The sequence below is a fragment of the Phacochoerus africanus genome, chromosome 3 (genome assembly GCF_016906955.1).
Source record: "Phacochoerus africanus isolate WHEZ1 chromosome 3, ROS_Pafr_v1, whole genome shotgun sequence".
Taxonomy (NCBI): Eukaryota; Metazoa; Chordata; class Mammalia; order Artiodactyla; family Suidae; genus Phacochoerus; species Phacochoerus africanus.
The window spans coordinates 183,191,947-183,207,210 of record NC_062546.1 but is presented as its reverse complement, the minus strand read 5'-3'; the positions used below and the strand labels follow the sequence as shown (position 1 = coordinate 183,207,210).

At 39.0% G+C, this 15,264-nt stretch overlaps 1 protein-coding gene across 3 annotated transcripts in view; it reads right to left on the bottom strand.

Moving 5' to 3' along the window:
• Positions 1-461: 461 nt before the first annotated feature.
• Positions 462-15,264, bottom strand: part of ATIC (5-aminoimidazole-4-carboxamide ribonucleotide formyltransferase/IMP cyclohydrolase) — a 31,482-nt gene continuing 16,679 nt past the window's right edge. For all 3 annotated transcript variants that reach the window (XM_047773429.1, XM_047773430.1, XM_047773431.1), the window contains 7 exons: positions 14,749-14,834; positions 13,674-13,763; positions 9,810-9,938; positions 3,762-3,854; positions 2,455-2,637; positions 1,045-1,200; positions 462-720 (listed from right to left, as the gene is read on the bottom strand). In XM_047773429.1, coding sequence (XP_047629385.1) covers positions 601-720; positions 1,045-1,200; positions 2,455-2,637; positions 3,762-3,854; positions 9,810-9,938; positions 13,674-13,763; positions 14,749-14,834 — 857 coding nt within the window. In that variant the 3' untranslated portion in view covers positions 462-600. The remainder of the gene's footprint in view (positions 721-1,044; positions 1,201-2,454; positions 2,638-3,761; positions 3,855-9,809; positions 9,939-13,673; positions 13,764-14,748; positions 14,835-15,264) is intronic.

The window sequence follows — 15,264 nt, the reverse complement described above, 5'->3', positions numbered from 1 at the left end:
TAGTCAACGGGTTAAAATCTGCTGTTTGTTTAGAAGGTAGTCAACCAAGCTTTTTAGCTTTTATTTTTGGCCATGCCCTCGCCACATGGAAATTCCTCACCCAGGGATCGAACCTGTGCCATAGCAGTGACAATGCTGGATCCTTAACCCGCTGAGCCACCAGGGAACTCCTTAACCAAGCTTTTTAGAACCATGATTAGAGAAAACTCTCAGGAGCAAAATCCCCTATGAGGAAACTAGTGAGACCTAAAGATTCCTGTGTCACCTACCATGGTGTCTGCTCAGTTTCTTTGGCTTAGTGATGAACCTTAGATATTTGCACAGGTAGTAAAGTTTTAGGATGAGCTGAGCTCCAGGAGGCAGGGCTGCTCCTATATTTCTCACAAATAATCATGTGTAATGTTTGTCAAACTACGAGCCTATAACTAAGACAAATTAAATATAACACTGAACACCATGGATCCAAGATTATTAAAATTTAATGCTTTATTTTTTTAAAAAGGTTTTTTCAGAATCCCATACATGACTTTTCACCTACACATAAGCAGGGTATAAAATAAAAAGTGTGATGAAGTCAGTGATGGAAGAGTCAAAGGTTCATCAGTGATGGAAGAGCCGAAGGTTCGTGTGAGCAAGGACTATTCCTAGCTCATCACAAGCAGCAATCACAACTTTGTCGGCAGCGGAACCGGAGGGAGCAGCGATGTAGGCAACACCACTCTGAGGGGGAGACAGAGACTGACTCTCAAACACAACCTTATGCAAAACATGCCAGGATCCAAACTCCCCTATAAAAAGCATAAACTAACGAGTCACAGTGCAGACCGATTCACTCAGTCAACAAGGCAAAATAACAGGATTTGGGTTACCCATACATCAAATGGAGATGTCACAATAATTCACTAGATACTACTGATATGCCACATCACCATAATTTGGATATGTAATATAACCCCTAGGACTGAAAAGTCAGAAGCAATATTTCTGAAATAGTTTCTGCATCATGACCAAAGCTATGCAAATGCACACCGGTTCCATACTTACCCTTTTAGCTCTGTCTACATTATCCCGGAAAGGAAAGAAGGCGTCAGAGCTGATGCAAACTTCCCTAAGTTTATCAATCCATTCCTTCTTCTCTGCCTCAGTTAATAACTCAGGGACCTCCTCAAAGAGTGCCTTCCACTTTGCCAAATCTTCACCCTATGAGTTGGGGGGAGGTGAGGGGAAAGACAAGGTTTACGCCATCTTTAGTACTATCTGATGGAAAGAGAATTGCAGAAAACACTTCCTAGGACTTCTCAATTACAAATAACCACTCTTATTTACATCCAAGTCCACATTTCTAGAACCTTTTTTTGATGCTGTTTACCATTTCATTAAGGAAGACTGTTAAGTACCAAATAAAGCTTTTATCATTTATAAGTCAGTTTATTACAAATGTATTTTGTTCTTTAATCTCTGCCTAAGTTAAGTCTACTGCTTTATACCCCTGTATCAAAGGAAGCAAGGAAACCAATGGTGGACGCTCCAGAATGACATTTCTATAGTAATTAGTCTCAAGTATACAGCCAATCTCATAGACAAATTAGAACGTGATTCATATTTTTTAAAAGTGCTTTTATTTTGGGTGATTTTTTTTTTTTTTAGCTTAAACAAAATAGTTTTATTCTTATGGGACTTATGTCAGAATTTATTATGTAATATCAAACAGAAAAAGGAAGTAAAAAAGTTTAAAAAAAAAAAAAAGGCTCTTTTAAGCACTTCATGGTTGCAAGTACAGCTGATCCTGTTGAGTACAACCTGGATCCCTGTCCCTGACTGGACAGAGATGGGCTGGACAGAGGTCACTGGCCCCCCAGAAGATTACCAGTTTTTGATTACCAAGCTTCTCTTTTTGTTTTGCATCCAGTCCTTGTTGAGCACTTCTATTTCCAGAAACTGCAGTAAATCCTATTCTTTTGGCAGGCTATCTGCAATTTTAATGCCCCCATATACGTATCTTCTTCAAAGCAGAAGACACTAAAGAACTTAAAATGTGACAAAAGTATATTGTGCTGTTAATGGAGCTTGTAGAAAATCTGGGGGAAGACAATGGTTCATGCTACTAGGCAATCTGTGTGCAATGCTGAATACGCACCTACCATGCAGCAAGCAACACGTCTGGCACTATTGCAGGTACCCCAAATGGATGAAAAACAGCCCCTGACATCAAAACGTCAACAGGAAAGGTACAAACACACAAGACTAAACCAATGGCTATAATCTAAAAAGACAGATGATTTGTGCATCAAAAAAGGATAAAGAACTACAAAGAAAGGTAAATGAGACAGAAGAAGTCTAGATTAGTAATTTTAGACAATATAGAACTTTAAGAGCTTTTCTCTTTGTAGTGATGAAGGTAAAGTCTGTTACACAGAAAATACACTCCACTCAGACCCAAGGACAGTCCTTTACCTCGCCGATGGTTCCAGTAACATACTGATCGATGGCATTGGAGATTTCTGCTCTCTTCACTCCAGTTTTAAACTTCATGGAAAGCACCTGTGGGTGATGTCTAAGCCACCAAGAGTTTGCCTTGTCCCCTGCAAGGCGAGTGCAGTGTATCCGAGACTGCTGTCCTGCTCCAATGCCAATGATCTGAAGAACACGGACATTAGAATGAGTATCTCTTCCAACAACACATTTTTCTCAATGGGGCTTCTGTACATATTCCCAAATCTATCAATTTTGTGGAGAAAAAAAAATCAGGCTGAAAAATGGAAATGCAAATAATTTTTAAGTCATTAAAAAGGTTAAATGTAACATTTATAACTATTTACATGTTTTACCACTTCAGTAACATGTGAAGTATTGTTACTATCTGGAGGTTTCTAGAACTCCTAGACATCAGTGGTGAAGTGTGGTCTTACTGGAACTTACTAGACAGTAAGACAAAATCTCCCGGGTTTTTGTTACTACAGATGCGCAATTACTAAAATTCTGAATTTGAAAGGTCGTCTAGGTCACATGCCAATTCATATCCACCCTCCCCTCCCACTTATGGGCCAAATAATTTAACAAATGCCTGGAGAGGAGCTTAAGAGACACTAAGAAGAAAAGGTCCTGAAGCTATGGCAAAACCAGTCTGCCCTAAAGCTAGGCGGGCCTGGTGATGAGCCAGCTCCGTTCTGAGCTCCACAGCTGGTGCACCAGGAAAGAAGCTAAACACTTAGCTTAACGTCAGATAGTGAGAGATGTTCAATGTCTTGACTGTGGCAGTGGTCAAGCAACAATATAATCTGTGCAAACTGGTCAAACGCTACACTTCAGGGTGAATTTTACTGTGTAAATTATGTAATTTTTAAAAGATCATGTTAACTCCTAGTCTGTGGGTTCTTGGTAAAATAACCTGAGAAGTAAAAATACCCTTCAAACTGCAAAATTCTGGGCTGGTGAGTGGCACTACTGTTGTGCTCCCTCTTCACTGGAAATACTACTGATAGGGAGGAGGGGAGGGAATAAACTAGTTTCACAGCAGCTTTTAGAGTCCCACTAGTCCAAAATGTACCAACTCATTCCAGGAGAGAGGCAATATGACCAATTTGAATACTTGGTTCCAAAGATAACTCCATAATCACTGAGTAAATAGTGATAAACCCAGAAGAGAGAAAATTGGTAAGTTTTCCTTTTTGAGCTGTCTAATACCTGAGGCAGAAGGATTTTTGAGTATCATTTTGTAAAACAACAGTTCCCCCCAAGATGAGCTGGACACCTTGGGTTACCTGCCCATTCTTGGCATAGCACACGGAGTTAGACTGAGTATACTTGACAGCAATGGTGGCTACAATGAGGTCTCTGAGTGCAGATTCCGGCAACTGAAACACACAGAATGGATAAATTGCATCAGGCTTTTTTTAAAACTTCATTTAAGTATCTCATGTGTCATTTATTGTAAAAGATCCATAACACAGTTCTCTCTCTCAAATGACAGAGTGAAATCAAATGTTCATAGGAGACACTATCATGTTTTACTGAAAGAATCATATTTAATATATTTGTCATGGAACTCTGCACTATGCCTAATGCATCAGCCTCAAACTGATGCCACTCTGCAGTAACTTTGGCTAAATCGGTTTACATATCAGGCTAGATATGAAACGCCATATCCACTCCAAAGCTAACAAATAGCATCTTCTCCACCACCGTACCAACATATCTTGGAGATGTGATAAAATTTATGTTCAGAAAAAAAAAAAAAACAGTGAGAATAGTTTTCACAAACAATTCTGATGCACACACAGCCAAGGCTGTTCAGGGAAAATCAAATTAGGATCATTTTCTGGTTTACCTGGGATATTCTAAGTAGAAAGGATTCTAAAATATATTATGAACTATCAGTTCAAACAGAATGAAATGGCTATTATAACTAAAAATGTCACTACCTTAAATATAAAAAGCAAATACAAACTAAAAAGGATAAGGATCTATGTCACTATACAAAATGGATAAAGACATAAGCAACAAGTAGTTAATAAATTTGCTAACTGAAAAACTAAGACTTCATCAAAATTAAAACTTCGGTTTGAAAGATCCTAGATTAAGAGGATAAATAGACAAACTATAGACTGTGAGAAAAGATTTGCAAGTCTTAGATCCAAGAACTAGTATCTAAAATAGGTAAAGACTTCTTACAGCTCAATAAGAACACAAATCTAATTAGAAAATAGGCAAAGACATGAAGAGACATTTTAAGAAAAAGGATATACACATGAAAAAAAAAAGTCCATCACTAAGGCACTGGGAAATGCAAATCAAAACCATGAGATATAGCTTACACACATCTCTAAAAAGAAAATGACTATACTGATAAGCTGGTAAGGATGCAGAGAAACTGGATCATTCATACATTGCTGGTGTAAAATAAAAAGTGATGCAGCCTCTTTGGAAAACAATATGGAAGTTTTCTTAAAAAACTAAATATACAACCATGATACTACCCAGCACCCAGCAAATACACTCCCCTGTCTAAAACGGAGAAATGAGAAATCAGGTTCACACAAAAGCCTGTCCACGAATGTACTATGAATGAAAGTTACAGAAAGGGGAACAGATGAGTGGTTGCCCAAGGTTACAGACGGAGTGGAGGAGAGACGCGTGTGTGTAAAAGGGAATAGGGGCCTCCTTGTAGTGACGGTAGAAGTGTTCTGTGCCTTGACTTTATTGACGTCGATATCAAGGGTGCGATACTGAATTTCAGTTTTGCAAGACGTTTCTAGTAGGGAAAGAAATGGGGTGAAGAGTAAATCAAAGCTGCTAATTTTTATTTTTTAACTAAAAAATTAGAAGCTTAATTAAAAACCACTGTTAAAATGTTTTAAGAATTTACCATTCTAAGGTACTACTGATCTAGTATACCCTTTCCTATCTACAACTGCTCTTTAGAGTCACCAACTATATATTTTAGTCCTCTGATTTTAAGAAAGATTAATAAGAAAAGCCAGCCTTCTTACCTGCCTACCTTAAAATACAACTCTGGTATACGGAGTTAAGATCAAGGAATATGGTTGTTGTTTTTTTTTTTTTTTTTTTTTTTTGCCATTTCTTGAGCCGCTCCCGCAGCATATGGAGGTTCCCAGGCTAGGGGTCGAATCGGAGCTGTAGCCACCGGCCTACGCCAGAGCCACAGCAACACTGGATCCGAGCCGCATCTGCAACCTACACCACAGCTCACGGCAACGCCAGATCGTTAACCCACTGAGCAAGGGCAGGGACCGAACCCGCAACCTCATGGTTCCTAGTCGGATTCGTTAACCACTGCGCCACGACGGGAACTCCCATGCTTTTTGGGTTTTTTTTGTTTTTTGTCTTTTTTTTTTTTTAAGATCAAGGAATATGAAACACATTAAGGGGGACTGGGAGTGAGGGAACCCAGTACAAAAAGTTCAAACAAATTAAAGTATTAAGAAATGAGAAAAGAGGAAAAAATTCAAGCATGTTCATTAATACTTAATACATACTCCTTATGCTTCTCCTCCTTTCTTAGGACTGAAACTGTTCTAGACCTAATAATAAGAGCTGTTAATTTTGAGGCTGGAATATTAACAGAAATCTGCTTTAAAAGCAGAGAGGGGGGAATATAAAGGAGGAGAAAACCATCATTCTCATCTTTAGGTTTCCAAATTTCCATTAAAAAATATATGAACAAGTAGAGAAGAATTTAGATAAGAGATTAAAAGCATATTCTTGTAAAACAAACAAACAAAAAAACACACCCAAGTGAGTACAGCCAGAGGCACAAAACCTTCTAAGTTTTAATAAATTATTAATCAGTCTAATACCTATAAATCAACAAACTATAAACCTATAAACTTACAGAAGAGTCTCAAAAGGTAGGCATGGTTGCCAACCTGGGCACCAAGGAATCTTAATCAATATCCTTTCAGTATTTTTAAAAATATATCAATTAACCAACCAGGTTAATAAAGTTTAAAAAAGGGGGGGGGCTCATTTTACTGTGAGCCGCCTAAAGTAATACTGCTACCACAGCAACGCAGGGCCTTGATGAAAAAAGTGGATTCCCAAGGACTGAAAGAGATTTCTACCTGATTCTGACATGTTCCTTTACTTCAGGGCACCATTAAGTTGCAAAGATAAAAATTACAGAACACCCAGTAAGTCACCAAAGGTCAAGTCCTAATCATTATGTGCTTATTAACGGAACTACGCCGGTAAAAATTTTACAGCCCATTTTCAGCATTCTACTTAAAGCCTCAGGACTAAGACCTCAAAACAACAGTCAACTCATTTTCCACTTTTGTTGCAAGAAATAACTTAAGAGACTAATCCTTCCCTAAGAATACACAGAAAAAGTGAACACAGAGCAAATAAAATATCAAGTACTGGGAGGCAAGAGGCAAAGACCCCAGAGATAAAGAAGCAGGAGAGATGAGGGTGACCACGCCTTCCCCCTCAAGACATCCTCCAAGTTGCAGGGCAGTAACCCAAGGGGTAAATGAGTCGGGCTCCACTTTGGCAGTCTTGTGGATGAAGGGGGAAAACTGGAGTGGAGTGTGTTCACCAGGGAGAAACCCTAGCAGACACCTGGTGCTTTCAGCAGAGCAGGGTGAACCACAAACAGACCAGCCCTCACAGAGACTGAAGCTCAATTCAAATCAGCCCAGTTCCTGCCACGATGAAGATGCTTTGTCTGCCAAAGGTGTAGGTCAACTCTACGGAGGGAAAAAACACCATTCGGACCCTTAAACGTAAACAGACCCTGTGGAGTTTCAGCCAAAAAACAAAAAAAAAAAAAAACAAAAACCAAAACAACCTGATCTATAGTCAACCTACGACAGAAATGAAAAATTTTACTGTGGCAACCTGAGGATTCTAACCCAGGAGACAGGATCTCAGAAAGCTTCGAGAACTGTTCCAAATAGATAATGGGGGAGTCAATATATGTGTGATTAATGAAGGGGTACATGTGATCAAGCATACAAATTGGTAGAAGGTTACTGCTATTCCCAAGGAACAGATATCTTGCAGTTAATGGTTTTACTGCTTTTCTAAGTAGGGGACGATGCAAGAAACTGGGTTCACAAAATCTGAAAACATCCAACAATCTGAGAACAAGTTCTGCCAGTTTTCCCAGCGCACAAAGTGCCTCATCCTGATCCTCACCCTGAATTCCTTTTAGTGAATGTGGTGGCTAATGACGTGATTCTTGCAGAAGTGGATGGTGGGTGATATTTTTTATTTTATTATCCCTTCCGTTCTGGCCTTAATTTCAATCAAGGTTTGGGGAGCATTCTGTGACTAACTTGTCCCATAATGCTAGGAATGCTCATTCAGTTTAGGTAAGGATTTCTTTGACAGGCCACTCAATGTGCTATACTGGACTATTAACAGTAACCAAAAGCATCTGGACCGCCTATCTTACTAGTCTGTCATGATCCATGAAATGGATCCTTCTTGTTGCTTCTTCCCATATCTAGAGTTACCCTATTATAATCACTGATCTTAAAGAAGGGTATATTTGACCAATCATTTTAAGTCGCCTAGTCATCCTTATTTTTATCAGAGGCTCAGCCACACATGGAGTAATGCGAAAAACAATAATCTTGTGAAACAGTAATAATACAAGTACCATTAATAAGGTCATAAGTAAGGATTTAAGTGAAGAACTTTCATTAGGTGTGTCCCAGTATCACCCCAGGTTGGCTGATGCATTTTTTTCTGAACCAGTTGCTATCTTTTATTTATTTATTTATTTATTTTTAAATTTAGGGCCACACCCGCGGCATACGGAGGTTCCCAGGCTAGGAGTCAAATCAGAGCTGTAGCCACTGGCCGACACTACACCCACAACTACACTGGATCTGAGTGATGCCTGTGACCTACACCACTGCTCACAGCAACACCGGATCCTTAACCCACTGAGCAAGGCCAGGGATCGAACCTGTGTCCTCACGGATGCTAGTCAGATTCGTTAACCACTGAGCCATGAAGGGAACTCCCAGTTGCTATCTTTAAGGGAAGTGAAATATTGGCATTGTACATAAAGTTCACCCAAGATATCTGCACATACAAGGCGAGTGGTGGGTCACTGTGACCCCTCACAGGATTGAAAATGGAATGTTATCTTCTAAGCAGTTACATGGATGGCACCAGAAGAAGAAAAATTGATCTTTAAGGCTGGCAGGCATTTCTGCCATTGGGGAAGTCTGGTTAATGCATAATGCAGGTCCACAATGTACACTAAAGGGGAGGGAAAAGCCCAAAGGGCAGAGGATAAGTTTCGTCTTTAAATTTTTCTTGTCTTGGCTTAAAATATGAATTTTTATTTCATCAACAGCCGATGCCAAGCATTCACTCAAAAATACCAGGCATATCAGCAGGCAAAACCAAAAAACAATGGAGTCAGTTACATATCTGAATTATTGAAGGAAAAAAAGGACAAGAAACATTAGACCCAGCAAAAACATCCTTTAAAACTGAAGGCCCAACTAAGAGATTTCAATAAAACAAGTACCACTCATTCATATCCTTACTGTAACACTGGGCAAATTTCTTAAGTCTCCTCTCTGTCACAATTTTGTGATCTTTACAATAGAGATGATAGTAATCAGGTCCCACCCAGAGGGAGCTATGCATATTAAATCATACAATACCTGTAAACACAAAGAGAAATCAATATTATGCCAGGACTATGTCCCTCAAAACAATGCCAGAGCAAAGTCGTGACTGAAAATGGAAACAACCTAAACATCCATCATAGCACATGGACTGCCATGTGGCCTTTCGGATGAAGATGTGGATCTACCTTTATTGATACAGAAACACACTTGCAGCTTAGTGCATGGGAAAAAGTCAAGTTACAGAATAGACATGATCCCAGTTACGCAGAATTGAAAATATCTTTATACATATGCACAGAAATTTCTAATATGGTCTTCTATTCATTTTTTAAGCTTTCAAATTTATCTGACAACTCAGAGGGAGCTAGCTTTTCCCTATCAACCGGTTTTAAATATGGGCATTAATAAATGCATAAGCTTATAAATATTAAAAGCAATCTTCTGAGGGAGTTCCCACCATGGCAGAGTGGGTTAAGAATCCAACTGTAGTGGCTCGGGTTGCAGCAGAAGTGTGGGTTCCATCCTCGGCCTGGCACAGTGGGTTAAAAAATCCAGGGTTGCCTCAGTTGCAGTCGAGTAGGCCCAAGAACTTCCATATGCCACAGGTACAACCATAAAAATTAAAAAACAAAACAAAAAACCCCCCAGATCTACTGAATTGCTAGTATCTAGTTCATATATTTTCAAACTTACATCTTTATTCTTGGTAACAATGTTGCTAAATAATGATCTGTCGATGACACCATTATTTCTCTTCTGGCTTAAACGAAGACCAAAGAGAGTTCGAACTTCATTTTCATCTGGATTGTAAGAATGATCCATCTAAAGAAAATAAAAATTTAAAGAGTTACAAAGCAAAAAAATATGTCTACAACCCTTAAAATTTTTTTTACTTAACTTATGTACAAAATATTTCATTTTAGGAGTTCTCTTGAGGCACAGTGGGTTAAGGATCCAATGTTATTGCAGTGGCTTGGGTTGCTGCTGTGACTAGGTTTGATCCCTGGCCTGGGAATTTCCACGTGCCAAGGGCACAGCCAAAAAAAATTTGTTTCATTTTAATCAAATGCATTTTTTGTAACTTAAGCTTGTGTAAAATCATTTAATGATGTGTGTAGTAGAATGGTCAGGCATCAATGTTTTGCTCCAAGAAATTTTATAGGTTTTATAACCTTATGGGGTTTTATAACTTAAATGAAACATATAAAAACCAGTGATTCCAATAGACCTTTTTGGTTTCAATAACAAAGCAATATCTGTATAGTTTTGTGGGGTTTTTTGTCTTTTTTTTTTTGTCTTTTTGTCTTTTGAGGGTTGTACCTGTGGCATATGGAGGGTCCCAGGCTAGGGGTCTAATCTGAGCTGTTACTGCTGGCCTATGCCACAGCCATAGCAATACCAGATCCTTAACCCACTGAGCGAGGCGCCAGGGATCAAACCCACAACTTCATGGTTCCTAGTCTGATTCGTTTCCGCTGCGCCATGATGGGAACTCCCAGGTTGTTTTTTTTAAAAAAGAATAGCATATAAAACAGATTTGCTAAAAAACAGGCAGTGTCACAAAAATTAACCTCTTAATTTTCCCTTTTCTTCCTAAAAATCTATTACTAAGACTTAAAATAAAAAGTTACAGCATTTGAAGTTTATGTTTTGTTTTTTTTGTCATGTCCACAGCACGTGAAAGTTCCCGGGCCAGGGACTAAACCTGGGCCACAGCACAACCCAAACCACTGCAATGGCAGTGCCAGGTCCTTAACCCACTGCACCACAAAAGAACTCCTACATCTTTGTTATTTGAAAAGGAGTATGTCATTTTTTGCAATCTTCCTCTCCCAAATGTTGAACTGAAAAGACAGTAAAGACATGGGATTAATCTGCATAAGACCACTCTCTCCCTAGGTATTTTTCTAAACTTGACAATTTTCTTCATTTATTCTTTGAATGATCTTTGACTTAGAAAGCACTAATACCTATACCTTACAAGCAAACTCTCAGGTAGGCTTAATTTACATTTTCCTGCACGCTAAAATGGTCTCTTTCTCTTTGCATCATAAAATTTCTGAAATGGGAGTTCCCGTCATGGTTCAGTGGTTAATGAACACGAGGAACCATGAGGTTGCGGGTTGGATCCCTGGCCTTGCTCAGCGGGTTAAGGCTCTAGCGTTGCCGTGAGCTGTGGTGGAGGTCGCAGACACGGCTCGGATCCTGCGTTGCTGTGGCTCTGCCGTAGGCTGGCAGCTACAGCTCCGATTGGACCCCTAGCCTGGGGACCTCCATATGCCACAGGTGTGGCCCTAGAAAAAGACCAAGAAAGACAAAAAAAAAAAAAAAAAAACCCACAAAACTTGTCAATAACCAGGCAGATAAATACACTGTTTCATTGTTGTAATTTTATGTACATGTATGTATAAACTTAGCCAAACTCTCAAAGTACCATTCTTTTGACACCTGAAACACAATACTGTCTGGTGCTGAAAGTCACGATCAGGGTCAGGCTCAGGGCTTGGAAAACATTCTCCATCATGCAACAAGTAACTGCTAATAGCCGTAAGTACCACTCTTGACAACAACCAAATGGTTGATTAGGAGTGAAGAATGCAGTGGCAGCTAAGTGGTTAAACTTTCTGTCAAGTAGCTTCTTAAAAAGTATTATATTTAATGTGGCTTTTTTTTCCCTTCTTTCCTTGAAAAGCTGACACAGAATCTATGGTGAACCATACAATTATTGGTCTTTGTGTGTGTGTGTGTGTGTGTGTGTGTGTGTGTGTGTGTGTGTGTGTCTTTTTAGGGCCATTCCTGCAGCATATGGAGGTTCCCAGGCTAGGGGTTGAATCAGAGCTGCAGCCACTGGCCTACGCCACAGCAACAGCAACACCAGATTTAAGCCACATCCGTAACCTACACTACAGCTCACGGCAACGAAGGATCCTTAACCTATTGAGCAAGGCCAAGGATCAAATATGGGTCCTCATGGTTGCTAGTCAGATTCATTTCCGCTGAGCCACGATGGGAACTCCCAATCACTGGTGTCTTAAAATGAAGAGTAACAACTTCTTATACAGGATTTGGATTGCACAGATCTTTTATATTAATACCTTATGAAAAACAGTATTACAGATTTCTACTTTCAAATCAAATAACTTTTTGCTTGGAGTTCCAGTTGTGGCTCAGCAGGTTAAGAACTGACTAGTATCCATGAGGATGTGAGTTGATCCCTGGCCTTGCTCAGGGGGTTAAGGATCCAACTTTGCTGTAAGCTGAGGCATAGGTCGGAAGATGTGGCTTGGATCTGATGTGGCGTAGGCCAACAGCTACAGCTCTGATTCAACCCCTAGCTTGGGAACCTCCACAGGCCACAGATGCAGCCCTAAAAAAAAACAAACAAACAAACAAAACTTTCTGCTTTTATCCATGCACAATCTTAAACTATGGGCTAGTTTCTCTAACATATAAGAGCTTGTAAAAATCAGTAAGAAAAAAAACTCAACAATCTATTAGAAAAACTGGCAAAGAATATTGGCAGATGGTTCATAAAAGGGCAGTAAACATACTTTTAACCATGAAAAGGTGTTCACTCCTTGCACAATGAGAAATTAAAACTGCAGTGAGATGTCATTTTCATCAAACTATTAATATGAAAAAGGTAAAATACTTGATGCTAGCAAAGGCGTTGGGAAAGAGGCACCCTTACACATTCTCATTAAGACATAAAATTGTTTGTACAACATTAAGAGGAGCAGCATCTATCATTCAAAGTTACCAATACACACAGCCTGTGCCCCAGTCCTAATTTCACTCTTAGGACTCTCCCCTTAGCTTATTCACTGCAAGGTGTGTGTAGTAGCTGAAGACTGGCTAGATAACATACACAGATAGGGGGATAAACCTCCAAAATGATGGAGCAAGGTACATGCGTCTCACTGGGAAGGGAAAAAAAAAGGAAAAGAAATGCAAATGCAAATATTTTCTAAATATGTATAGGCTATGCATGTCAGGAAAGATGAGCAATAAATTAAAAATATCAGTTATTTAAAAAAAGGTAACTTGGACTTCCCATTGTGGCTCAGTGAGTTAAGAACCCAATATAAGTCTCCATGAAGATGAAGTTTCTATCTCTGGCCTCACTCAGTGGACTAAGGATGAAGCATTGGCACAAGCTGTGGCACAGACGGCAGATGCAGCTTGGATCCAGTGTTGCTGTAGCTGTGGCCTCAGGTGCAGCTCAAATCAGACCCTTAGCTTGGGAACTTCCATATGCCACAGGTGTGGCAAGGTAGGAGAGATAAGAAAGTGGCAGCAAGCAGAAGGGAAAGATGAGGAGACGTCATCAAATAACTTTTAATGCCTTTTGAATAGAAAACCACCATGTACATACATTACTTTTTTAAAAATTAAAATTAAGGGTAAGAAAGCTATCTTGATCTTAGTCCTCCAAAACTAAAAATTTGCAGGATTAAGGATAAAGAAATTGTAGTAAATAAGGATAAATTAGAAGGGTATCAGCATAAAAGACAAAATACAAGAGCAAATCACTGTTTCAACATGAAGTGCACTAACCTGAAGAACACAGTAGTTCCCATTTTTCTTTTTAGAAAGTATTTTCAAAGCTTCATCGTCATATCCCGGGGCAACAATACCATCAGATACCTATATACATATTAAATATGAATTTCTATCTTTAAAGATTAGAGAATGATTCTTAACCAATCTATAGACAATTTTCTGTCATAAATAATGCAGTAGCAGTTTCTGGTTTCTACCTCCACTAGATAATATGAACCCAATACTTGGAAAAGATAAGTCTATGCTAGGATATAGCTGTCTACAGCTGATCTTACCTCATTGGCTGTGCTTTTGGTAGTTTGTTTCAATTTTAACTAAGAATATACGAAAGATACACTGTAATACACGTTCCTTAGGAAGAAAAATGATTTTTGCTATTCTGCTCATGGGGTGGTTTTATACTAGAAAAAGTATTCTAGTCCCAGAACCTGGTCAAATGATCTGAGGCAAGGCAGGCAAGCAAATGAGTCAAAGGAAACCAGAGAGTTAACATATTATAGCTAAAGATAAAAAGTCATAGCTCATACCCCAAAGCCTTGTGCTATAAAACCTAGAATGCAGCATTCCAACTCCACTGCACCTGGAGTTGGCAGGGGTGATGGTAAGAATCCTAAAGCAACTAAATATTGTCAAGCCTGAGGCCCTATTAGCCTTAATTGCTGACTATTTGTTTCCCTCCAAGCTATCTGAGCTATCTTCATTTTTTCTATCTCCCCACCCCCAACAGTACCACCTCTACATCTTGGAGTGCTTGTTTGGTACTCAATTGATAGTGGTTAGTTCTTCCGAGTAGTTAGTAATTTTCCCCATCGTATGTAGTCTCTTTCACTACAGACCTAATATTTACAGCAAGGTTCTTTATTCTATCACCATATAAGCTGACATCCTCTGATTTTCAGAAGTAATAACTTTGGCATTAAGATAAAGGCTACTAGAAAATTTAAAAGAATATATAAAACTTTATTAATAGCCATATACAAATACTACAGGTTACGGTTTCAATGGACACCATGAACAAATAAACCTCGACTTGGTTATGTATGGATCAAGATACAGAATGTTCACTAACCTCTCTGGAGATAATTTTGGCAGTGGGGACATCGCAAACATCAGATAATGCAACAAAGTCACCAAAGGAAGACATCCTATCAGCTCCTGAAAATAAAAATTAAAACGTGGTATTTATCACAGATTATCCTTCCACAGGAAAAGATAATGTTCAAAAAAACCCAACATGATCATATAAAATCTAACTTTAATTTTAGATTAATAAGTCACGTAAGTGAAATCATCAGTAAGCAATCAATACTCTTTAATGTTACCCTCTAGAGCAGTAGTCAGTAAGCTTTCTGTAAAGGGCCTGATAGCAAATATTTTTAAGCTTTGCAGCCGCATGGTCCCTATTTCCACTCTGAAGTTGTGGTTAGAAATCAGCCAGTGACAAAACAAAGGGACAAGGCCCTGTTCTAATCGAACTATATTTATAAAGATAGGTGATGGGCTGGATTTAGCCCATGAGCCATAGTTTGCTAACCTTTGTTGTAAAAGGTAAAGTTCCTCAATAATCTCCCATTAATGTTACAAT